We start from the raw sequence: 26,489 nt of genomic DNA on the forward strand, positions 1-26,489 counted from the left end.
CTTATGTGGATTAATTTATAATAATTACAAATTCAATCCTTTGGCGAATGGTTTTCTTCTCCATGGAGGTCCTCCTGGCTCGCAGGGCACGATGGAAGGTTTCAAGAAGTACGCGGATGGCAGGCATTGCAAAATGGGGGGAGGCTCTCAGACATAGTGGCAAAGCACCACCCTGGATCCCTGCTCTAAGTGGGATTCTATGAAAAGTAGCCCCACTGTACGACTCCTGAGACTAACAATCTAGCATGGTGTCAGCGGTGACTGCAGTGTAAGGACGACATCCTTTCCCCCAAGGACTCCTTACACTTTCCAGGGGGAAGTTCCCCTCCTGACCCACCACTGGCTTTCCCTTTGCTCTCTCCAGTGGATCCAGTGAGGGCTTCCAAAAGGCTGATTGGCATATCTGGAATCCAGAAACCACCTGATTAATACTCCAGATCCAATCCCTTTGGGTCTGGCAGCATGTGCCAACCAAGTCCCAAACCAGTTTATTGAGTTTAACTGAAAGGTAAACAGATGAGGGAGATGCAGAAAGACAAGCGTGCGAGCAGCTGAGAGCATGGCCCAGATGTCCACCGGGAAACAGATTTCAGACATTTAAAGTGGCATTAAATAAATGAAGCTATGTTTTATCTACTGGAATTTCCATTGTCTTAAAAAAGGTAAATATATATATGTATATATTTTTTTTACATTGCGGTATATAAATCTAGACTCTACATACAAGTATAAATACACAGGGAGCGCGCAGGGACACAACATGTATGTCTCAGTAGCCACACCCTAAAGCAGGCCAATGGTTTTGTATTTTGCTTTTGACCTTCATACCAAGAAAATCAGGCTGAGACTACATTTACTTCTATCCTCATGATAGCTGCCACCCTGGCCATCTCTCCTCCAAGCATGGAAGCACAAATTGGACAAGCCTTACAAACAGAAGAAAGTGCTTTTTGATTAGTTAAAACCAGTCGGTCTATATGATGCACAGTCCAGTCTCCTAGAAAGACCAAAGGAAATCTGAGGACTTCCTGGCTCATACTTTGGTCAATTGTCACAAATCTATAAACCTTCCCTGGTGTTTCTTGCCTAATTCACATAGCTATTTACATAAATCCCACACAACCTTTGGGAGCTGTATTCTAGGATTAGGAAAAAAAAGGTTCCGTGTTACAATCTGTACTTCATATCTGGGTTTGTTTGCTTTATTTTTGGAATAAAAACTGGCGTTTTTTGAGATATTTTTTTAAAAGGACAACATTGTGAAAGTGCTTCTTATACATGTCAATATCCCACGTATGGCTTTTTAGTTCAAATCCTAGCACAGCTCAGATTTGGAAGGGAGAGTATGAAGGATTACTAGACACAAAAATGTCATTTAACAGCAACACTGGGAGAGCAAGTGTGGTGACCTGGAAAAAAATGCTATTGATTCCATCGAGAAGAATGTACCTCTTTGAGAAATGATTTAGATAATATAGGCAGCCCCGTTGCCTTCCCTGTGGCTGGGCACAGTAATGCTATAAAAGCTAATAAGTAAAATAGGATGCTGTTATCAGCAAGGAACACCTTCTAGAAGGCTATTGATAAGGGAATCACCGTTAAGAAATCATTCACAGGCTCAAAATGATCAATTGCAGTAGAAATTTTCACACCTGAGGAACAAATTGCACATAATACACAGATTCTAGAATCCAGATGACAGAGGACTCCAGACATACGGTTAGGTTTCCATGCAGACGGCAATCAATCAGAACGAGGCAACGAAGTGGCGACATTCCAAGACAGATGAGAATCCCAATGAGTCACCATTCTTTTGCACTTTCTTTCCTGGCGAAGTTACCAAAGAACATGGCTATTTGTGCAATAATGATTATGATATGTTCTTTAGGGGAGAAAACAGAAATACAACGGGGTTGCCAGAAATCAAAATGGGCTTGAGTCCAGAGGTGTCGTGATGGCAAGACCAGTGGAGCAGATGGACCACAAAGCTCCTCCAGTCTCTCTCGGGGATGGCAGAAAGCAGCAGGTGCAGGCAGAGGTTGAAGGCCACCGACTCATCCAAACCCTTTCCCAAAGTGGCCTTTCATTCAGCCTGTGGCAGTTCCAGCCTCTGCAGTTGTTTTTATCTGGTGGCACTTGATTAAGAAAGTAATCCTCTCCCTTTATAAAAATAAAGTTTGGACTTGTAATACTGGCACAAAGGACATTCTGTAGTCCCAGAATTGATTTCATTTACTTGGAAGATACAAGAGTAGGTTCTCAGTTCCTTCTATTTCCCTGTAAAACGTGACCTCAACTTCCCAGGCCATTGTGCAAATTTGTTTTTCCATAGTCCAGAATATCCCATAAAGTCCCTCTTATATATTTATATATATACACATACATACTAATCATGTGTGCATATATGTATATATATTTACAAATATGGATAATTTTTCATTTCAGTCGCAAATAGGTCAAAGAGAATCGGTGAATGGTTCATCCTTTCCATGTCAAATTCATATCCAGTTTCCCCACAATCCCTATCGTAGTGCTTTGCACCCCATAGGTACTCAATAAATATCCGCTGACTTCACCAATGATCCTCTAACACTGGATGGTAGCTGCAATCACCATGCCTGTTCTCAGCCCCACTCTGCCTCTGGCAAGCAAAGGGCCACGGGTCCCTCCCTTCAGAGGGTGATTTTGCTGTGCCTGTTGCTCCAGCAGCCCCGTTTAGCTGTCCTGGGCAGCGTCAAGCTTGTCCGGCTTCGCAGTTTCACCTGTTCCTCCATGGAGTTCTTTTTGCGTAAAATGAAGTCAAAGTTCACTTGACTATTCATGGCATAGAAGACATTTGCTGAGTCGGGGATCACGAGTTCTGAAAAAGATAAGAAAGAAAAAGTAGTCTGCTTATATGGGTTAACCCAGGATGGGGAGTGGCAGTATAAATCTGGCCCAGACACAAAGCTGGGATGAGGGCCAGAAACAGACAGTGATCGCCAACACCACCCCTAAAATTGGTCTTAACAAATTCTCAATCCCTGTATGCCAGCGTCCCACCTCAGGGCAGGATCCTTGAAGACCTGTGCAACTGGAGGTGGTCTACTGAAGAAAAATTAAAGTGGTGAGAGATAAAAAGACAGGGAGTGCGGAATAAAGCTTTCAAAGTGAGAACACGGGACCATGACTAGCTTGTGGGGCCTAAGCGAGTGTCCCTGAGTGTTTGCTCCACTCAGCTTACACTGAAGGCTATTACCTCATTTAGCTGAGAGGGTAAACTGAGGAAGGGAATAAAAATGTCAGCAGTTTCTCTAGTAAGCAGGTTAGTTCCTATTCTATCTATAATCAATAACTGTAAGGTCTAGGGCAGCCTTGAGAAATCCAAAACGTGAGCCTTATGTGGGGGCAGCCTCCTGTCTGTGCTCACACACAGTTTCCTTGGAGGAGGTTAATCCCCGTTAGTTCCTCTGTGGAGCAGATGTGATGGTGTCAGGCTCCTCTGAAGAACTGGTGGAAGAGAAGAATTTTCCTCTGATCTCCACCTAAAGTCATTTACCTCTGTGATTAGGGTACAATCTCTCCTGCCCATATTCAGGGCTTGAGCTGTTCCCTTGATCTCTGCCCTGGCTGTACTACAAATCCCCACAATGGGCATTTGCTTTGACTGTTAACTGGGAGGCGGATGGCCCGGTTAAAGTTCCTTCCCAGGCCTTGCATGTAGCTTCCTCTTGGCTACTATTCCTCAGAGTCTTCATAGACCTTGCAAAGGTGTTTATAAGCTGTATCCCTTATAGGCCAGGCTTCTAGTAAAAGCAGGAACTGGTCAGATAAGTAATTTAGCTGCTGGTTGAAAAGTAAACTAGCTAAACTGGTTTTATTCTGCTTTGCTCTGCTTATTTCTCTGTTTTTCCCTTTTTCTGGGGTTGTTTTCCCTTACCAAGTATGGAATCTTTAGTCCCCATTCTCCCTGCACCTGCGAAAAAAAAATTCAGTGCAAATATATTTTAGAGATTCACCCGATGAACTAAATGTTCAAATACAGAATGTTAGCGTTAGAAGAAAATACAGTAGGAAACTGAGGCCAAAAGAAGTTGAAGGCCATTCTCAAGATCATAGCTTGTGTAATAGCCAAACAGGGAATAGAACCCTGGTTCCCTTCCTCTGACAGTCCATTTTTCACATAAGCAGATTTTCTGAAAGACCAAGAGAACATGAGGACAAGACTAAAGATAGAAAAATCTACAACTTTCCAGAATTCTTTACTTGGAATATCGATTTTTTAAATTAATCCCAAATTGAGACACTGCTTTGTCCGGAAATTTTAATATTAAACACCAGCCATATAAGACAGTTATATCTGCTAACATTTTAACTGTTTTCAACTTTAATGATTCCCGACTAGATATTTACAACTACAGAACAAAGATTGTTTCAAATGTAATATGAAATTATCAAGGCAAAGTTAATTTGGTTCACTCTAATTTTAAAAGAAGGTGTATCATATTTAGCACTCAGAATTAATGTGTATTTGAAAAAACAAATAGGGAATAAAAAAAGCAAAATAAACAAGTCTAGCTTTGTGGCAGTGGGATGGGAGAGGCGACCTATAGAGGCACGTGGTTGTGGAACTGGATAAAGTGAACCGTAAGTTAGCTTTAAATGTTGAAGTCCATCCATTAATCCTAAACAATAAAAAAAAAATTTTTTTTAAATGTTGAGGTCCTACAGCCTGATGTGACCAGGGTCTAAGTGACTGGTACATTATGGGCATGAATGCTTCATAAAGAATAATCCCTCGGCCAGGCACAGTGGCTCACGCCTTGTAATCCTAGCACTCTGGGAGGCCTAGGTAGGTGGATCACTTGAGCTCAGGAGTTTGAGACCAGCCTGAGCAATAGTGAGAGCCCTGTTTCTACCAAAAAATAGAAAACACCAGCCAGGTGTTGAGGCAGGTGTCTGGAGTCCCAGCTACTTGGGAGGCTGAGGTAAGGGGATCACTTGAACCCAAGAGTTTGAGGTTGTTGTGAGCTATCATAATGCCGCAGCATTTACTCAGGGCAACAGAGACTCTGTCTCAAAACAATACAAAAGAAGAACCCCCTCCAAGTGTCCCCCAGCCTCTGCCCACATTTTCCAGGGTCAGTGATATTAATCAGATTCCTCACAGTTACACATCGATTAGCATTTCCTAAAAGCACTTTCAGGTCCATTATTTCCTGTAATCTTCAGAACCGCCCTGTGATCCAGGAGGAACCGGCAGAGTATTGTCTCCACTTCACTAATTACGGACCAAGGCCAGGGGAGGTCATGTGGCTTGCCTGAGCCCGCACAGCTAGTGGGCAAAACTGGGTCGGGGCCGCACCTCAACACTCCTGAGCTTTAGACCCACCAGCCTCACCTTAGCGCTATGTCATAGGTAACATGGTACAACTCAAGACCACTTTGTAGGCTTAAGATTTTAACTATTACATTATCACAGAAGGTTTTGTCCCATAGCCGAGGGCTCAGCTAAAGGAAAGAAAAATGATGAAACTTCTAAGAGGAAGCTAAAGCCTTTCCTCAGAGGCTGTAGCTGTTAATCTCCAGGCAAAGATAGTATTCTAACTTCAGCCACTCTCCTCTAAGCCCGAGGTCACTGGTTGGCCCTATACCTCCAGTCATGGAACTCTTTACTTATAGAAAGGACTACTTGTTGATGAAGAGAGCCCTACATAAGACACTCACAATGCTCTGTTTGTGGAAAGGGCGGCCTCAGTCAAGGACATGTGCTTCTCTTTCTGCACTCTGGAGAAGAGTCACTTTCTATGACGTGACAAGGTATGGAGGAGTTATCAGCCTGTGTTCTCCTCTTAACAAATACAAACCCAATTCCAATTAGCAAATAAATATATTCAGGGGTGATTATTTGCCTAGGGCAGTGATCTTCAACCCGTGTGCCCTGAGAGGATCTTAGGTGTGCTGTGAAAAAATTTAAACTAAATTATTTTTGAAAGAAGTTCAAAGCACAGTAAGTATATTCGTTTTTTTCCTACCTTTTTTCTTTTTTTGAGACAGAGTCTCACGGTGTCACCCTTGGTAGAGTGCTGTGGCGTCACAGCTCACAGCAACCTCCAGCTCTTGGGCTTAAGCGATTCTCTTGCCTCAGCCTCCCAAATAGCTGGGACTATAGGTGCCCACCACAACACCCAGCTATTTTTTAGTTGGAGTTGTCATTGTTGTTTGGCAGGCCCAGGCTGGATTTGAACCTGCCAGCTCCTGTGTATGTGGCTGGTGCCTTAGCCACTGAGCTACGGGCGCCTTTCTACTCTTTTTTAAAATCAACATAATGTAAGTGTGCCACAGAAGTTTAACTCAATGAACTGAATCTCAAGTGTGCTGTAAGATAAAAAGGATTGAAAAACAGGATTTTAAACAGGATTTAAAGGATTCATAAATAGGATTTCTTTAAATGAAATGTTCAGTGGTGTCCTGAACCACTGAACAGAGCACCAGCTCTTTGCCTCAGTGTGAGGTAAAGAATCTTTTGCTATGTGAAGATTGATTATAAAGATAAAGCCTCACACCAATGAAACATTTGAGAAAATACAGCAACAGTTAAGTTTCAGGTTCACACATAACTTAGAAACACATTATTGGGTAAAGGAAGGGCGAGGCCATCCCAACAGATTCCCATCTCCCCTCCACCTCCTGACACAGGGAGAGACGCCTTCCTGGAAAAATGCTTGATGAGTTTATAAAGAATGGACAGGAGGAGTTCTCGGCAAAACTGCAGGACAAACAAGAATGGGAGTTGGGGGAGCAGCTTGCCATGCCTAATTCTACAAGGGAGTGGAAGGTGTAGTTTGTCACCCTCGCACAATTAAAAACCACCACGAGTGTAAGGGTATAAGGCACACCATTTGGGTACGGGACACAACTACAAGAGGGACTCTACCTAACACATGCAAATATTGTAACCTAATTGTTTGTACCTTCACATTAACCTGAAATTAAAAAAAAAAAAAACACCACTAGATTCCGACAAAACAGACACTGTATCCATACTCTGGCTGCTAAACTGGGGAGCATGACGGACACACTGCTAGCAGCCTGGCCCGAGAAGGAACACGTGCGCACCTTTGTCCTCGGAGATGACCTGCACCAGCTCATACTCCTCGGCTGGGTCTGAGTCCAGATTGTGCTTCAGCATTGCTCTCTGGATCACTGCGGGGGTTTTGTCCTGACTGGTCAGCTGCAGAGACAATGAATGGGTTTGTGAAGTATGTAGCTTCTTGTTTGCTAAGAGAGTTCTCCTGAGCCTCTCCTTGCTATCTTGTGTTGCGTGTTCTTTCCAGGACAAATGGACTAGTGGAAAGAGACGGGGTCCCAAAACTAACACTCATGGGCTCTCGCCCTGGTTCCAGCCTTAGTAGCCAAAAGATGGGCAAGTCACCCACCCACTGAATCACAGTGCACTCCATCGTTCAAATGGAGACAACACTTGCCTCACCCATCTCCCCAACACTGGTTGATGTTCCACTGAAAGAATATAATGGAAGGGATTGTGAACAATGTAAAGCATTATCAGTCATGGGCCAAAATTACCCTCACATGCAGAACTGCTTCTCTGGATGGCACTGGTTACAGCCTGTGGGATGAAAATGGCTACAGTTCTGCCCACTGACCAGAAGTACAAGTGACCTTATAACTCAGTAATCCCACTATTTACTAAAGGGAATAAAAATGGACTTCCACAAAGGACTTGTACGCAAACATTCACAGCAGATTGATATATTACGGCTAAAAACTAGAATCAGTCTGAATCTCTATCAATGGGAGAACAGACAAAGAAATTACACACTCACAACGCCACACTCCTGAGCAGCTGAAAGGACTAGGAACTGACATGTTCAACAGTGTGGATGCACCTTGCGAATACCATACTGAGCAAAAGAAGACAGACAAGATTATACACAATTGGAGTCCATTCTTTCAAAAACAGGAAAAACTGGCCAGGTGCAGTGGGTCACACCTGTAATCCTAGCGCTCTGGGAAGCTGAGGCCAGAGGATCACTTGAGCTCAGGAGTTGAAAACCAGTCTGAACAAGAGTGAGATTCCATCTCTACTAAAAATGGAAAAATCAGCTGGGTATGGTGCTGCACATCAGTTATCCCAGCTACTCAGGAGGCTGAGGCAGGAGGATTGCTTGAGTCCAAGAGTTTGAGGTTGCTGTGACCTAGACTGATGCCACGGCACTTTATCCAGGGTAAAAGAGTGAGACTCTGTCTCAAAACACACACACACACACGAAAAACTAATCTATAGCATTAGAAAAACAACCTCCAGGTTAAAGGGGACTGATTGGAAGGGCCAGGAGGGAATTTGGGGAATGGAAATGTTCTGTATCTAGATTTGGGGTAGTAGTAGTATATACATTATAGTTACCAAAACTCAAAAAGCTGAACCCTTAAATCCATGTGTGGAAACTGTATGTAAATTTTGCTTAAATAAAAATTGCTTCTAAATGTTTTAAAAGCACCAGTAAAGGTTTCCCTAATCCCCACTTTTGCCTACCAGTCCACCAGTTACCAGCCAACTATTTGCAGGATCTTCCGGATAACATGAAAAGAGGGTTGACACATGTACCATACCCTGGGTGATTTCTTTAAATTTGAATAAGTGAATGAAAATTCACTTCGTACTTAAAATTAAAAACTGTTCTCATCAAGAGGTAAGGGGGCTACAGAAGCCCCCCAAACAAAAAAAGTCTAATTTTCTCCAAGAAACTCTGCCACTGTGAGTCTGAGCATGGCAGTGCCCACATGCCTCCCGCTGACCTAGGGCAGCAGCTGGTGTCTGTGACATGCATTACAGTGAGTCCTTATAAGCAACAAAGATCTCGTTCACCTGATTGTTACCAAAACATCAGGTGTATCTATTTACAAGGGAAAAACAGGTGCACACAAAATTCTAAAGGAAGAAAATTCTTTAATGGTCTAAAGCAGTGGTTCTCAACCTTCCTAATGTCCCCTGATGCCACGACCCTTTAATACAGTTCCTCATGTTGTGGTGACCCTCAACCATAAAATTATTTTCGTTGCTACTGTAATTTTTCTACTGTTATGAATCGTAACGTAAATATCTGATGGGCGGGATATATTTTCATTGTTACAAAGGGGTCGCGACCCACAGGTTGAGAACCGCTGGTCTAAAGGAAATCCTGCCAAAGCTGAGTCGAACTGAACTAGCAGAGCAGAAAGCTAAAGGAGAAAGGGCAGCACTCAGGATAAAGGCTTAGCATAAGGGCTTACGCTATGTAAAGAGAAAGCCAGGCTATCTACCCTCATATTCCTGCCCTTCAGCTTCCCCAGGTGTGTCCAAGGGCTTTCCTTGAGCATTTATGGCAGTGTACCAGGAAAGTTACCGAAGGAAACTAAGGATTATAATTACCATGAGCGGCTCAGTCATATAACCTTATGCTGATATATCGGGTAGCACTGTCCTCTACATTGGACATAGAATATGAGCCACGGGCCTCAATTTTAAGTTTCCAGCAGCCACGTTTCAAAAGTTTTTAAAAAGTGAAATTAATTTTAATAACATATTGTATTTAACCCAATACATCATATCTCACTTGACACACCCACCCATCACCATGCTCCTCCTCCATAACAGTAACCAAAATGTTGATAACTAAAAACTGGATTCCGTAGTTCTACCTCATAAAAAGCGTTCGGAAATCCCTGTCGTCTCCAGCCACATGACCATCATTCAAACCCTTATCATCTCCTCTGCAAAATATGACAGCAACTTCCTCCCTTGCTTCCCGCCTCCAGTCTACACTCCACAACTCCAGCAACAAATGTCCAGAATGCCAGTTACTTTTCTAATGAGCAAATCTGATTGCTACGTAAAAGCCTTCAGTCAGAGCCTACTGCCTGTAGGATTAACACACACTCCTTTGTGTGGGCCTTGGGGCCCTTCACAATCGGGCCCGGCCCCTATTACAGAATTCAGTACATTGTGAATAAGGCTTTGTGAGCACCCTTTTGATAACAAGTCCCTCGAAGATAGAAACGTCTCATTTATCTCCTTCCCCCAAAGCCTAGTAATAACTCGTGTGTAATAAATGTCAATAATTTATTGATTCAATAAATGCTTCGGCAAAGCTTTCCTTTGAAATGTTAAAAAGACAGACCTTCCATACCATTTACGTCATACTTGGACCTGAGCTTGTGAACACTCACTGTGCCCTCAAAGAGGCAGGTGATGAAGATGAGGAGGGATGTGGAATTAGCTGTGGGATTCTGCTGCCAGGGAGAAGCTGGTTTTCAATTTATGATCTCCTATAAGCTGTGGAGTCTATTCTTATAATAAATACACCAAACTTTATACACCCACAGTCACTGCTGTGAGAGGCTCTGTGTGTATTCCAAAAAGACAGCAATTATTAAAATTTGGGATTGTCCTCAGAAATACATAGTTTCTACGAGAAGCTATAAAAGGTCAATCTCACTTTATATGCATAGATTCTCAAAGACCCAAACTGTGCTTCCAGCTCGATCACCTACTTTATCAACTAGATTTGATCCAAATGACCAATGGCCAAGCTATTGCTATCGGGGAGTATACTGCTAAGAATGCATGGAAAGTCAATTATAAATCCAGACATATAATTCCACAGGAAGACTTCCAAGAAGGTGGAAAGCAGTGGTATCTTTCCTGGAATACTTTCATACAGCTGCCCAAATTATTAATTTTGAAAAGGTAACACTGATCTAAATAGTGTTTTAGCATTTTTTGACATGTAAAAATTATATCCCATATGCACCGTTGGGGTATGTATTTTTATATAAATTCACCATTGATCTATATCAGGGAGGGCTGGTATTTATACATATCTATTCTGTGTGTCTGCATATATACAGAGGGTGCCAAAAAATGTATACACATTTTAAGAAAGGTAAAAACTGAAATAAATTTATAATCCTCAAGTCACATTTCATTTGTCTTCTGCAACTACAAGAGGTACTCGACGTGACCTGGATTCATCTTTTGTATATATTGAGTATTAAAATTTTAATACAGCTTTTCTTTCTTTCTTAACATGTGTGTGCATGTTTTTGGTACCCTCCGTATGCGCTCATACGATCAGTAGTTAGGGGTGTTAGCCTGAGCGGCTGACAGACGCAGAAGTCGCTGTAGAGGGCCAGGCCCTGCGGCCAGGGCACGCCCCTACCATGATGCTCTTGTACATGTTGCCGTTGTTGTCCTCCACGCTGATGCGGATGATGCAGGTGTCTTCGTTCTGCTGGTTGTAAACAGGGGGCAGCACAGTCGAGGTAATGGACGTCACAGAGACGGACCGCTTGTGGATCTTAGGGTTGTTGTTACAGGCCGGAGGGGAGGAGAGCGGGTTGATTAAGGACGACATCCCTGAGGAACTTGTGTCCATGGAATGGATAGAGGAACATGATGAGGAAGACTCAGAGAGCTGGAAAAGCACACACATCCCAGAAGAAGACAGGTTAGAACCTCGGCCAACAGTGTGATTTACAATTTTCAAAGCAGAGGCAGATAAGCAGGACGTCAGTGATTTCCTCTACCATGGCCCACAGCACACATGTATCTTGTCCCTGGTGTGTACACCTCCCACTCGGCGTGACCTTGTCACTCTACATCAGAGGTTCTCAACCTATGGGTCGCAACCCACAGGAACTGTATTAAAGCGCCATGGCATTAGGAAGGTTGAGAACCACTGCTCTAGAGCCACGAGGCGAGGTGGTTCTCTTGCTTGCCTGGTTTTTAGCTGTTCTTATCTAAGTTGACCAGCAGATGGCAGCAGATACCAGACACTAGAGACAATATGGGCTCCTGAAGGAAGTCAAGCGCTCACAGGGCTGGAGGAAAGCCACACTTGCCAAAGTTCATACAGCCCTACTGTCTTGAGATTGTACATTGTTCAGTATGGTTTTGCCCACAGACAATTCTATTCTGACTCCACCTTGCAATCAGATCTTGTAATAGGAAAGAAATGTCTGTGTTTTCCGAAGTTTTTACAGTAAGGACCACAGATGATACAGCTCTGCATGGAAAGTTAGTGCTGGAAAGCCCCTTGGAGAGCACCTGGCCCTGCTCCCTTTCTACCGCTCAGGAACCTGAGGCCCAGAAAGAAGACAGGGGCTCCAGGTTGACACAGATAGTTGACAGCACCCCCAGAACGAGCAGCCAAGTTCCCTGACTCCCACGGAATTCACAGAGCAAGCACATGGCCAAGCTCAGTCTGCTGTCGGGGGACAGTGACACAGGAACGGACGTAATGTGCCACTGCCTGGCTATGTTCAGCCCTGTGAGGTCTCTGATGAGCTTTCGAAGATCTTATCTCACTCTGATCTCACGTTATGAAGATGAGGAAAGTAAGGTTCAGAGAAACAGTGACTTGCTCAAAAAAGACACAGCCTTTAAGCACTTCCTCCACTTCCCACACTTGCTACCAGAACCTACTATCCACATTTTCATGTTGTCTATCAAGGACAATTAAGGAACATGGTACTACGGTTAACATGCTTTTCTGATTAACTACACGTTTATCATATATGCAATACTAATTACCAAAGCAAAAGGATGTTTAAAACTCACTAGGAGGTATTCCACCCACAAAAATCATTACATTGAATCATTTTAACACCATTTCTTATTGTAGAAAATGACAAATAATTTCTTGAAATGAGTTAAGCTGAATTACACTATATTAATCCTACAAAAGAGTCTAGAAGTCATTTGAAAAAACAAATAACTTATTCATTTCTTTCATATTTATTTGTCCTTCCATGGAAACAAGAACACAGAAGTTTTAGCTTTCTAATTATCAGGCTCCTGAGCAAAATGGAGTCTATCTTATTTCTTGGGGACTTCTTCTTTCAATAGTATAACTCTACATTGAGGTCTAATGCCTATTAATTACAGCCAGCAAGATGATGTGACAATTCTGATAGGTAAGAGTCTAATTATGGCTCTATCACAACATGGTTTAGTTTGTGTTTTTTGTATGGGGTTTTTTCTTTTTTGTTAACGCAAAATCAACTTAATGGCTCAATCTGAAGGCTAATGAATAAGGGATCATTTTAATAGTATAACTTTGCTTGCAGAAGTATTATTTTAAGGTCCATTTTCCAATTACTGCTTTAATTTGCACTTTCATTTTCCTCTATCAAAACCCTTTCTCCTTTATTTGATTTTCCATGATCCAAGTGATATTTACAATTAAGACAAAGCCCTGAGGGTGCCTGGCTTACAGCAACTCTGAACAGATGGCCTGATGAGCCCCCCCAATTCTTATTGCGAATTTAAGGAATGAGCATGAAAATCAGCGTTTAGAAATCACGATCAGGAGAACGAAGAAAGGAATGCACATCAAGTTACACTCTGAAGAGGAGTGACCTCATGGTGTAGCCAGATGGTCTGGACGGCTGCTGGAGAGGGTGACTGTCACAGAGTCTCAGAGCAGGACGGGACTGCGGAGGTCAGCCCAGTCCAGCTCTGCACGGAGCAGAACTGAGGGCCCTTCTAGTTAACATGTGGGATGCCGCAGCCCAGGAGCTACTCGCATCCAAGTCGGCCACATACTTGTCAATCCACAGAAATGCATGACTCAGAGAAAGGTTTGCCCAAGGAATACAAAGCCACGATGTGTGCAAGAAATGAGAGAGCCAGCAGGATAAAGGACGAAGCCAGGGGTGTGCAGATGACAGCACACTGGGCTTCGGCGTGGCTTAAAGGGGATGGTCTGGACCACTGCACATTCTGCTGCACCACCAGCTGTGGATGTGATCCCTCTTCCTTCCCGGAGTGACAGAAAGCCCACGAACTTGCGGGCAAGACCACAGCTGTCACTTTCCTACAAGGCCTGGCATCAGCCACAGGGCCTAAGAAGCTGAAGAAGCTGTGAAAAGTGAATGATGGGACTTTGTTCCAGATTTTGACAAATCCAATAGTGTACGTTAGGTCACAGAGAGACTGCTTATACCCCCAGTTTAGTGCCTTTTGAGAGAATGGACACTCTGGGTGTTCACGGAGCTTTTACTTTTGGAGGAGCATGAAGGATTATACTCCCTGGATTTCAAAGCAGAAAGGAGAGAAATGCAACCAGAGCAGAGTCACTGTAGTTTGGTGAGTCCTGAGTATGACGCCCTTCCTGGATTGCTGAGTCTGGGAAAAGTCACTTGAGGGGTCCCAGATTGCCAGTGTGACGTATACCTCCATGTGAAGCCACATACAGGTTCCCTTACAGAGCAGGAGACACAAACCAAATGATGGAACTGTGACCAGCTCTCTACCTCATGGGTCTGGGCATAAGCTAAGGGGCCAGAAGTCCCTACAGAGCAAGTCTGGGTACTGGAAACCTCTCCAATGCGGTGCAAATTCTAGACATGTCAAAGGTGAGGTCCCTGAACCAAGCTCCTTGACCAACAGATTGAAGCAGATGTGTTTAGAAGATTCAGAATTTAAAATATTATTTATGTAGTCATGGAAAACAGAAACTCTCTATGGGAATTCCTTTATCACATCTCATTGCCTTCCTTTTTCTCAGCCATCACAGACTGTATCATTGCTACCAATCCCTCACCCTCCCCTGCATCCATACCCTTTGCTACGTGACTTCACAGTTCTGTCCACTAAAAATGGAGCGTATTTCCCTCCTCCATTTACTTTATGTGGAAGTTGGCCACATTACTGCTGTGGCCAATGAAATGTTGGTGGATCTGACGCAAGTTAAGGCTTTGTAAGTACTCTGGGGCTGGGCATACCCTCTTGCCGATCTGTTACAGCAAACTAAGAGCATGTCCTGGGTAGCCCATGACTCTAAAAAACAGTGAGAGACAGGTGGACTTGAACCAAATCCTTGGCCCAGGGATAAGCCCAACCCAAATAACCCAACCCACAGATGAAAAAATAGTGGTTTTTTAAGTCACTGAGTTTTGGAATGGTTTTCTATGTGGTAAAGGCTTAGCTAAGACAAGGTCACCAAGAAGCTAAATTGTGTCACCAATTTTTACTCCTTCTAAGTATTTCTGCTTCTCGTAAATAAAGGGTAGCTCATGTCCTTCAGTGCCTTTAGATGCGGGTTTAAAACTGTATTTCAAAGGCCAAATGAATAGACAAACCTTCCTGCTTTTATACCTGTTTCTATAAGAGATGCGTCCCCAGATTGAACTCTGCTTTTGACACCTCTGGAAAACATGACTTTCACAGTAGAGTGATAAAAGCAGACATTCCTCATATAGCAAATACTGAGCCACATGCCTGCATTAGGAATTCTGCAAAAGCTTAAGTGCATACCTTTTTCTGAGGCTCATCAGGGGTGTCCATGGGAGTAACAGAGCCCTCCTCAGCCTCTGAGTGGTTCGACTCGCAGGACGACACGCTGACAGAGTCCATGCTTTCTCCAGAGCTCCCACTGGCCGTGGACTTGGGCTGCTCTTTGGTAGGAGTGTTAGTGGTGATAATGTCAGACCCCAGAAATAGTCTGCAGAAAACAGAATGCCGAGCATTTGGCCTGTTACAAAACTGGAATCCATGATTAAGGAAATGTTTTGTGTTGATTAAACACATTAACATGTTTTTTCTCAATCTTGTGTGCTCTGTTATTATTATTTCAGGAAAACATTTGCTATAAAGTTGCAAACAAGTAATAGTGAACACCCCAAAGGTCTCAATAGGTTATTTCTAACTTCAAAGAACATACAGATTATTTAGCTGACTGAGGGCTGTATTAATTTGAGGTCTTTCTAGGTCAACGGTCCTCTATCCTTTACCAGTCTTTGAACCACACTTTGGAAGGATCAAAATACCATCCACCATACCTCTATCACTTCATTCCACAAATTTAACTTCCCAGGTTTAAACACTGCCAGTGCTTCCTCCTTTGGATAAGAAACCAAGGAGGAAGACCCCTACCCTGCTTCCTCAAAAATAAGACAGTGTCTTATATTAAGGTGTGCTCCCAAAGATGTGCTAGGTCTTATTCTCAGGGGACGTCTTATCTTTCCTGTGAGTAGGTCTTATTTTCGGAGAATGTCTTATTTTCGGGGAAACAGGGTATTTCCCACAATCTGGCAAATTACAATAACCTAAATCTCTCCTCTGTAAAATAACTAAATAAGAAATACATCGTTGAGCTTGCAAGATAGTAAGGGAAACCCGTACAGGCCATAAATGAAGAAGGAACTGAAAACCAGAAGTATGGGGATTCATTCTGCAGCTGCTCTGGGGAGTAGGAAGTGTCAATCTTGACAAAAAAGTGACATGGGTTTTAACACACACACAGGGCCCAAAGATGAAGGCTTCTGTTTCCTCATGTAGAGTGACGATCCTTTAAGGGCTATACCGTTAAGGAAGAAGATGGGCTAGAAAAATATCTTCTTACTGGCATAAGAAGACAACAGAAAAGCGGTCTGTGTTGACCTGGGCACGGAAGGAAGAAAAATGTCTCCCTTTAAATCATATGTGAGATTGGCCCATGCCTCACTTCAGTTTGCTATCTAGGTGGCCTAGGAGTTGGAAATTTTCAGGCCAGTTATACCCCTGGGAGAAATAGATTTTAAAATATAAATATTTCTAAAAGAAAATACCTTCAATTCCTGTTTCAGAGAATTCCCTGATAAAGATGAGCTCACATTACAAAATTACAGAATACGCTCAAAGAAATATTCCACTCAGAGAGAGTCAAAGGCTGGGCGTGGTGGCTCAGGCCTATAATCCTAGCACTCTGGGAGGTTGAGGCGGGAGATTGCTTGAGCTCACGAATTCAAGACCAGCCTGAGCAAGAGTGAGACCCCATCTCTCAAAAAATAGTCGGGCATTGTGGCGGGTGCCTGTAGTCCAAGATACTTGGGAGTCTGAGGCAAGACAACCACTTGAACCTAAGAGTTTTGAGGTTGCTGTGACCTATGACACCACCGCACTCTACTGGGGGCAAAAAAGTGAGACTCTGTCTCTCCCCAAAAAAGAAAGAGTGAAGAGGAGCAGATTTAGACTCCTGAGAACTTTAGCTATGAGAACTATTGGAAAAAAACTAATAATTTATTCAATCATTCAACAAATATTTGCATGTCTACCATATGCCAAGCTATAAAACAGGCATGTTTAAAAAATATTGAAGACAGAGAAGAAACTAAAGACAGGAGTTTAAAGCAAAGCACTCTGTCAAAAGAACAAAAAGGTCATTTGAAAAAGTTTCACTTGTAAGTGGAAAATATGGTGATTTAAATTAAAAACTCAGTGGAAGGATCAAAATAACTGTTGAAGAAAAAAGAAAAACATGAACTAGAATAGATCTAATGAAAATCCTCAAAGATCAGCCTAAAAGATAATGATACAGAAAGGTTCAAAGATGCAGAGAAAACAGTAAGAAAGTCCTGCAGGTGTGTGAGAGGAATCCAGAAGAAGGCACTGTGAGGATGGAGGAGGCCCCACATCTGAAGAGACAGTGGCTGAGAAGATTCCAGAACTGATAGGCCTGATGAGACCTACGATCCAGGAGCCACATCCTGAATACGGTGACTAAGACTAACACTCCACTTTAACTGCAGAATGGCATATCAAAGACAAAAGACGTTCTTAAAAAGCAAACGGGTGGGGAACATAATACGGAAAAAATAATAATTAAGCAGATATCGGACATCTGAAAAGCAACGGTGGAATGTCAGGACGACATTGAAGAATGCCTTCGAAGTGCTGAATGAAAATAATAGTCATCCTTGAATTTTATGGCCATCTAAAATGGTTTCAAGAATGGGGGCAAAGTAGAGACTTCCTCAGACTAACACTGAGAGGGTCTACCATGATCAGATGACATTGAGAGAGGAAGTAAAAGGAGGGAGCGGAGACGTCAGAGGGAAGGGCCTGCAAAGAACCGAGCAGACGGGGCTGAACCCAGACAAGCCCTGACTGCATACAACTACAGTAATAATGGAAACAATGAGGAGGTGTGTGACTTTTTATTAAACATTTTGCAAATTATAAGCCTGCATTCCAAGACCTCAAGGCTATCTTTGATCCACCTCCTCCCACCCTCCTGCCTCCAGCCCCATTTTTCATGTCTTTTCCTTTTATGGACCTCAGGCACTACAGGAGCTACAAGGGTAAACTCTGATCGCAGTTCACAGAAGAAAAAATAAAAAATAGTGCCCCTGTCCAACGGCTCTGTGAATTCCAAGGCAGATCTTTAAAGGCTGTGAATTAGTGATCCTCTACCCGTGATCTGACAGTCTCTAGCTTAGAACTAAATTGTTCAAAGACTAAAGGTTCTTCCCTCTCCACAATTCAAGATGGTCATTTTGCTTTGTAAAGGTTCACAGCTGCTCAGTACTGAGTGTCTCTGACTTTCAAATGAGTTACCCCTTCCCCCCGAGGTCTGAAGTTTTCTCCAGCCTCTTTGGATGATGGATCATTAAACGTGAGGAGAACAAACATGCATTTCCCAGATTTGTAAACACACTAAAAGGATCATAAAATCTTTTGAAAAGGAATGCTATGCAAACACCTTCTATATAAGAAATAAGATGGTGCACATATAATCTGCTTCAATAATAAATCCAAACTCAACTGCAGATGCCAAGGCATCCCTGCAAGATCTTACTCATAACAGGCTGCCCATTACACTCCGTGCAGGGCGCTGCACCCTCATAGTTCTGCCTCCCCCAGACTCTAGTCAGTGAGAGCCTGTGACAAGCACAGAGAGGACCCAGGGCTGCTAGAGCACCTGACATGATACATCCAGATCGCTGGCTTGGAGAGGAGTAGCAGAAAAGCAGTCACACAGAAACGAGGACGGAGAGAAAGCAAGAGGACAAAGTCCGTGGCACTTAGGATTACAACTACCCACACTGAGACTTTTTTCTCCTTACGGACCTCTGACTCCCAAAGAAACTCCCAGTTCTTTCTGTTGCCTCGGTTAACAGAGTGGATAGGCCACTGGGATGCTCCGTGTTCCTGGACTCATACGTCAGGGAGCCTGATTCCCTGTGCACAGGCCACTTTTACCGTCTGGCAAGGTTAGGCCCCTCGGTTTATCTCAAAAGAGAGTTCTTTCTCCCCCATAGCTATAGACATGAAAAGACAGCAAGAGACTATGGAAAATTCCCCTCAAAAGGTGAATATAAAAACTCATAAATCTAGGGCTCAGAAGGGCCCAGGCAGGCATCTGACCAAAGAAAGGAGGTTTAGCAATATGTGTTCCAACCTCATCCTTGACATCTGTATCACCTGGTATCAGGTAGCAGCCTGAGCAGCCTGTGACAGCAGGAGATCATGCCCTCCGTGCCCAACCTGGGCCTTCGTAGGTTAGGCTGGGGAAAATGACCAGGGAAGGTCAGGTGCCACCCTGCCCCTGTGCCTCAAGGTGATTTGCTGAGATGGGTAGAGGAACAGTGCTGGGAAGTATCAACACCCATAAAAGCAGACAGAGTCTTGACAGTGACAACAACAAACCCTGAAAAGATTAACTTATTTGCTCCATAAGAAAAGACTAGTAACTTTTCAGGCACCCACTGAGAGCTAGGTATTGTGTTAGGAAATTATAAAAAGCCACTCAAGTGGACATTCTTATCCTCATCTCCCAAAGGACAACACGTTAAGTTCACCCAGCAAGTAACTGGGATCTGTCAGGTCAGCGTGGGCCCTGCCCACCCTGCCATGAAAATCCGGCCAGTATTCCCTGAGCACTGTCCTTGCTTGGCCCTGTCCAATGCAGATTTCATCCCCCAAACGATCAGACACAGGTACAGGCCTGTGAAAGAGAAGATCAAATTTATTCAATTATAATCCCTATCCTTGAACGAACCGCCTTACATTCATTAGTCTAACGTCTTTAAAAGTCAAACATCTAAGAAATGATCTCCAGGGCAGCGCCTGTGGCTCAGTCGGTAAGGCGCCGGCCCCATGTACCGAGGGTGGCGGGTTCAAACCCGGCCCCGGCCAAACTGCAACCAAAAAATAGCCGGGCGTTGTGGCGGGCGCCTGTAGTCCCAGCGACTTGGGAGGCTGAGGCAAGAGAATCGCTTAAGCCCAGGAGTTGGAGGTTTGGAGGTTGCTGTGAGCTGTGTGAGGCCACGGCACTCTACCGAGGGCCATAAAGTGAGACTCTCTCTACAAAAAAAAAAAAAAAAAGAAATCAACTCTGTGGCAGAGACCAGGTTCTCTTAAGGTTCTTCTATAGAACGTTACAATCCAAGCACAGGGTCTCATTAAATGAACAGTCTCTCCCTTCCTCCCCCCTTCCTTCCCTTTTCTCCTCTCTTCCACTTTTTAACTGTCATTGCCTCTTCCCTTGCTCTCTTCCTTCAGAAAGTTTTCTTCCAAAAGGCAATATGGGAAAGAGGGTACAAACCTGGCTCTAGAATCAGATCTTGAATCCCGATCCTCCACTTCCTAACATGCTACTTTCCTTGCCTGCGCTTCCCTTTCCTGATCTATAAAATGGCTATACGAGTAAGACCTGCCTCTTAGGTTGTTTTGTGGATTGGGTGAGAAATGCCTGCACTGCTCTCAGAACAGCCCTGGCTCGTGGCTCAGTTTATTCATTTGATAAATGTTTATTAATCATATACTACATGCTGGGTGCCACTCTAGATTCCAGGGATACAGCAAAGAACAAAATTAGACAGAAATGCCGACCTTCAGGGAGTTTGCGTTCTAGATAATAAACAGGAGTGGAGCTTATAATATGTCAGGTGGAGGCAAAGGTGATGGAGAAATTCAAAGAAAGAGAAGGTGAGCGAGGGCACCAAGGTCAGGTAAGGTGGACAGGTTATAGCATTAAAAAGAGCAGTCAGTAAAGGCTGAGAAGGCGGCATTCCTTCAACTCTCTGAAGAGGGAGGGAGTGAGCCATGTGACTGTCTGGGGGAAGAGTGTGCATAACAAAAGAAGAAAAGGCAAATAAAATTAGTGGGTCTCGTGTGTTCAGGGAGCTGTGGGTGATCCCAGTGCAAAGATCAGAGGGAGCAGGGAGGGAGGAGGACAGACAGGCAGACAGGCATGACATGGATAAGTGCACGCGGCCATGAGTGGGCTGAGGCTGCAGACCCCAAGGGCCTTGTGGGGCATTGCAAGGACTTTGGGGTTTACAGGTATTATGAGGTCAGCGATGGAGGTCACGTGTGTGCCTGGCACTCAGTGGGAACCTACAGCCACGAGCATGATGGACAAGGTTCCTGTTCTCGGGTTGCTTAGTACCTTAAAGGAAACAACTAGAATGAGAGTCATCAGCAACCTTAGAGAGGGTTCTCTTCTTGGGAAGGAATATTTTTGCCAGTATCTGAAAGAGCTGGCCACAAAAAAAGAGCATTCCAGGGCCCAGGAACAGTTGGTGAAAAGTCCCCATGGCAAGATTCCAAGGGGGAAACTGGGAGGAAGTCGTATAAGGCCTAATAATTAGGAGGAGGAGTTTGGGTTTTATCTTCAAATAAAACCCCTGGGGGTTGTAAGCAAGGAAGCAGTGCAGTCTGACCGCATCTTAAAAGACCACCTGGCTGTTCAGAGGAGAACGGATGAATGGGGCCAGAGGGCTGCCAGAAGACAGTAAGGCTGTGGTGAAGGCGTCCAGGCAGGAGATGGAAATTGTTTACACCAGAGAGAGGAGCACATGTTTTCAGTTCACAGCAAACTAACAAATGAGAGAAGTGCCCCGGCTCAAGGGGTGCGTGTTAAAATCACTACCTCTCCCCACTCTCATGGGACCCTCCTGGGGCCCCAGGACCCCGCAACACTCACAGGCTCAGCCTCTTCACCATGCTCTTCCGAGGCTTGGGCGAGGTGGTGCTGGCATCGGCAGCCGCTTCAATCTCACACGAGAGGGCGTAGCTGGGAAAGAAAAGGGTGCTCCATGAGGCCAAAGTTTGAGAAGAGAAAAGTAGTTTAAATTCACATGAGCTGTTGCTTTTGTTTTAGAGGGACGCTCTAATTATTCAAACCTATGTGGTTTTATCACCAGTATCAGAGGGTACTGACATGAGAGCCAAATTTTACGAATTTATTTCCAGGGCCTCCTGTAGCAAGTGGCTGGAGGCTGCTTAGTTCCTCATGTCTCAAATCCAAGGATGTGCTTCCAGGCACTGACAGCCGGCTCCAGCCGCTCCAGAACCTGATCATTCTCATCCCTCTGCTTGGCCAGGGGAAGACTCTCCCTTCCTCCACCACCTTCCTCCTATTACTTTAAATACTTGTTCGCATGCAGATGTGACTTACTTTTTTTTTTGAGACAGAGTCTCACTTTGCCACCCCCAGTAGAGTGCCATGGAATCATAGTTCACAACTACCTCAAACTCTTAGACTCAAAGTGATCTTCTTGCCTCAGCCTCCCTGGTAGCTGGGACTATAGGTGCCCACCACAACACCCAGCTATTTTTTTTAGAGATGGGGTCTCACTCTTGCTGAGGCTGGTCTGGAACTCCTAAGCTCAAGCGATCAGCCCGCCTCACACATGAGCCACTGCGCCCAGCTATGACTTAACTTTTATCTAAAAAAATGATAGAAGAGATTTTTGTGGCTCACACCCATAGCTCAGTGAGTAGGGCACTGGCCACATGCGCTGAGCCTGGTGGGTTTAAGCCCGGCCTGGCCTGTTAAACAACAATGACAACTGCAACAAAAAAATAGTCAGGTGTTGTGGTAGGCGCCTGTAGTCCCAGCTACTTGGGAGGCTGAGGCAAGAGAATTGCTTAAGCCTAAGAGTTTGAGGTTTCTGATAAAAATTTAGAAATATGATTTTTAATTGCCAAAACATACTAAATTTTAAGTGCTCCAGATTCAGACATCTATATGCCAGGCAGATATAACTGCCCCAAGCACAAGAGGAATTGATATCTGACCTGAAATGCCTTTTATAAAAGCCTGTAGCTCTTGCCAGATGTGTTTGGTTACCGGGTAGGTGGGGAAGGGACCCCAACATTACATAACCACCTTCAGAGCTTAGGTTGTAGAGCCAAGCACACCTGAGTTTGAATCCAAATACTATCACTTTCTCTAAGTAAGACAGTTTGTACAATTGGGCCATTAAGTCGGTACCCTGTGACATTTGTGATAGAACTACATAGCATATACATTTACTTTGAAGAATTAGAGCTCTCCTCTAAAACAAAACCTCTTTGGCAAAGTCAATTTCACTCTCCATTATGATAAACTTCTAAGGAAATCCCCTAGTCTACAGCAGGGCTAAGTAAACTTCTGAAAAGGACCACATGGTAAGTACCAATTTTAGGCTCTGCAGGCCATATGGTCTCTGTTGCAACTACTCAGCTCCGTCTTTAAAGCATGAAGACAACCACAGATAAGATGTAAATGAATGAGCTGTCTTCCAATAAAACTTTATTTATGTAGATACTGAAATCTGAATTTCAAATAACTATTCCATGTCACAAAATATGCTTCTTTTGGATTTTTTCCAACCATTTAAAAATAAAAAACCGGCAGTGGGCCACATATGGCCAGCAGACCCATCTGACAACCACCAGACTACAAGATAAATGCTGCCCTGCTGGGCCCACAGGCAAAGCACTGGGACTAATGTGCCTCTCTGTGCTCATCAGCCACTAAGGTGAAACCTGTTCCTTGTGTCCCCACACATGCGAGTTATCGCTGTTCCTCCAGATGACAACAATGTCAGGCCACCAGGCCTTTGCTCATATTCTCTCTCAGCCTAGAATATTCTTTTGGCTTCTTATCTCTCCTTCATAGGCCAGTTAAATGTTAACACCTTTATACCTTCCCTAGTCCCTTGCCTCCGTGGTCAAATGAGCTGCTCCTGCCTGGAGGTTCTGGAGCACTCCAGCTCTTCATCTTATTTTAATTCTTCAGGAGTCTGTCTCTCTCCCTAGATTGAAAGCTCCCTGAAACCTAACACTAATTAATAACAGCAAAAAACATGGTGACAATGGTGGTAGTGGTGGTGACAATAAGCATTCTGTTTTTTATTTTTAAGACACAGTCTCACTCTGTCACCCTGGGTAGTGTGCTATGGTGTCATAGCTCACAGCAAATCTCAAACTCCTGGGCTCAAGCTATCCTCCTGCATTAGACTCCTGAGTAGCTTGGACCACAGCCCACCACAACACTCGGCTAAAAGTTTTTCTATTTTTAGTAGAAACAGGGTCAGGCTGTTGCGCAGGCTGGTCTTGAATGCCTGAGCTCAGGTGATGATAAGCATTCAAACAATGTGTTCCAAACACTGTTCTCTTATTTAAGCCTCACAAATAAACATTTTATAGATGAGTATCTCGAAGACAAGGAAAAATAAGTGCCTTGTTCAAGTTTACAGTGATAAATAAGAACTTAGAAAGCGTGGGACAGCGCCTGTGCCTCAAGGAGTAGGGCGCGGGCCCCATATACTAGGGGTGGCAGGTTCAAGCACAGCCCCGGTCAAAACTGCAAAAGAAAAAAAAAAAAAAAAAGAACTGGAAAGCGCATCTTCCGTCCATCAATCCAGCTCTTCCTGCTGTACTATCCTCCTGTGAAAACTGAGGACCAAGAACCTAGTAACTGCTCACTAAGTTGTCACCGAATAAATGATCCCGCGAGGTCTTAGGCGCAGCACTTCTCTTCCCCTCACCGACACCTCAGTTTGGCCTGGATGGACAGCAGGTCACCCTACCTCTCCTCCTCTGTTAGGAGCTGCTGCCTCTGGAACCACTGGATGAACTTTTGGTCTGGGGTCATACAATAGCTGTTGCAGGCAGACTGTAGGAGCTTTATTTGGGCAATCACTTCAAATTCCTAAAAGCAGACAGAGCGCCAAAAAGAGAAAGAGAGTGGATAATAAGGCCAACCAAATATAGAACCTTTCAACATGAAAATATACCACATTAGGATAAAAGATGGTGAAAACCAACCAGAGAAGGATTCTGAAATATTGCTTCCTTAGAAATACAAGAGCTGACTAACCCTTAACAATTCTAACTCTGAATCTTAGAAGTCCTGTTACCTTTTAATTTTTAGTCCTCCTTTCTCCTTGAAAAAGCAATTTATATCAATAAAACAAGCTCCCAAGGCAGCCCAGACTAGTCACTACCTAAAGTTATAGTGGCTTCCCTCCACACCCTTTTCCATTTTCATCCTTGGAATGGAAACATTATTTTTTAAGGTTCTAAGTACTTCATGAAATATATGAAAATTTTCTGTTCCTTAAAAAATAAAGAAAACATACACTTTTAAAGTTAGGAAGCCCCCAAGTTCTCCTTCCCCATCTTCTTCAACCTTTACTCTTCAATAAATAAGTTTTGGTAGAGCCAAATATCTAAACAGTCTAAGGTCTCATAAACTTGAATGTTTAGATTTCCTAAATCCTGAGGTTTTTACTACTCTCGTAAATCATTTAACTCAGTCTTTTAACACTCACCGGAGAGGCAAGTATATAATTATGTCCAAAATTATTTATACTTCCTTAAGATGCTTCAATTTAAAAAAAACAACATTTTTTTAATGTCAGCAATGGGCATAAACTTTAGCTTTAGGTTTTGTACTCAAACCTTCCAGAAGTTTAATACCCCAGACTTAAAGGTAAAGAGATTACCATTCAGGGTTATTTTGAAGTTAAAGGACAAAGATGGGTAACTGCTGAGGCAGTAACTGATTTATTTTTGTTTTATTATTAAGAAAGAAGTAGCTCAAGAACTGGCAGATTCTCTGGGTCTCAACTTTCCATCCAATGATCTCAGCCCTTGGTCTGAGCATCCTCAAGGAATATTTATCATCAGGCTAAAGAAGAAAGCAGACTACGCCCCAAGGGACGGAAAACTTCCACCTGTCCAGGCTCATGTCTTGTTCCTGATGAGCTTGGCTTGGTTAGCGCTTGGTTAGCACTTCTACGTCTTTTTGATTTTAACTCCAATGTCACTTCCTTCTGGAAGTTTCTCTAGCCCCAAGTTGGAGATAGATATCCCACCTGTTTTCGTCTTTAATATGCGTGACTTCTGCTCACAAGCCCTTATGGGGCTGAATTATAATTGTCTATTTATTTGTCTTCCTCCCTCCCAGACTGTGAACGTTATGGTTATTTCTCTGCTGCGATTCTCAAACCCCTCGTGTGAGAACATAGAAAATATCTGTGAAATCAAAGCATGAAGAACAACTAGAGAGGAATGAAGGTGGAGTTATTATTTTGCTCCCTCATTTTCCTTTGAATCTTTTAATTATCTACTTAAATATGCCATTTGAATACAAAAACCATAGCAAATTTTCAAAACTGTTTTTTTTTTTTTAAGCACAGTTCAGAACTGTTCTATCCACAGAAAGATTCATATTGATACTGAACACCCCTTCCCGTGCTGACAGGAAAGGAAAAGAATAATTACCTACGCCTAACCATGAAGACCATTTCCTTCCCTCTCTCAAACAGACCCACTTACTCTTCAGGAACCCCTTCTCCTTAATAGGGAGAACCTGTTTCTGTAAAATGACAGATTTAAACATTGTATATATTTGTGATGTTTTGAAATACGTATACATTGTGGACTGGCTAAACCAAGATAATGA

The 26,489-nt window shown here is 43.5% G+C and overlaps 1 protein-coding gene across 4 annotated transcripts in view; it reads right to left on the reverse strand.

Annotated features, from left to right (window-relative positions):
- Window positions 1-445: 445 nt before the first annotated feature.
- Window positions 446-26,489, reverse strand: part of RGL1 (ral guanine nucleotide dissociation stimulator like 1) — a 287,354-nt gene continuing 261,310 nt past the window's right edge. For 3 of the 4 annotated variants that reach the window (XM_053605796.1, XM_053605793.1, XM_053605795.1), the window contains 6 exons: window positions 24,610-24,731; window positions 21,735-21,824; window positions 15,302-15,488; window positions 11,202-11,456; window positions 7,099-7,213; window positions 446-2,860 (listed from right to left, as the gene is read on the reverse strand). In XM_053605796.1, coding sequence (XP_053461771.1) covers window positions 2,673-2,860; window positions 7,099-7,213; window positions 11,202-11,456; window positions 15,302-15,488; window positions 21,735-21,824; window positions 24,610-24,731 — 957 coding nt within the window. In that variant the 3' untranslated portion in view covers window positions 446-2,672. Of the gene's footprint in view, window positions 2,861-3,919; window positions 3,956-7,098; window positions 7,214-11,201; window positions 11,457-15,301; window positions 15,489-21,734; window positions 21,825-24,609; window positions 24,732-26,489 lie in introns of all 4 variants that reach the window. The other variant, XM_053605794.1, reaches the window with a different exon arrangement.

Source organism: Nycticebus coucang, chromosome 10, assembly GCF_027406575.1.
Source record: "Nycticebus coucang isolate mNycCou1 chromosome 10, mNycCou1.pri, whole genome shotgun sequence".
In the NCBI taxonomy this organism is placed as follows: domain Eukaryota; kingdom Metazoa; phylum Chordata; class Mammalia; order Primates; family Lorisidae; genus Nycticebus; species Nycticebus coucang.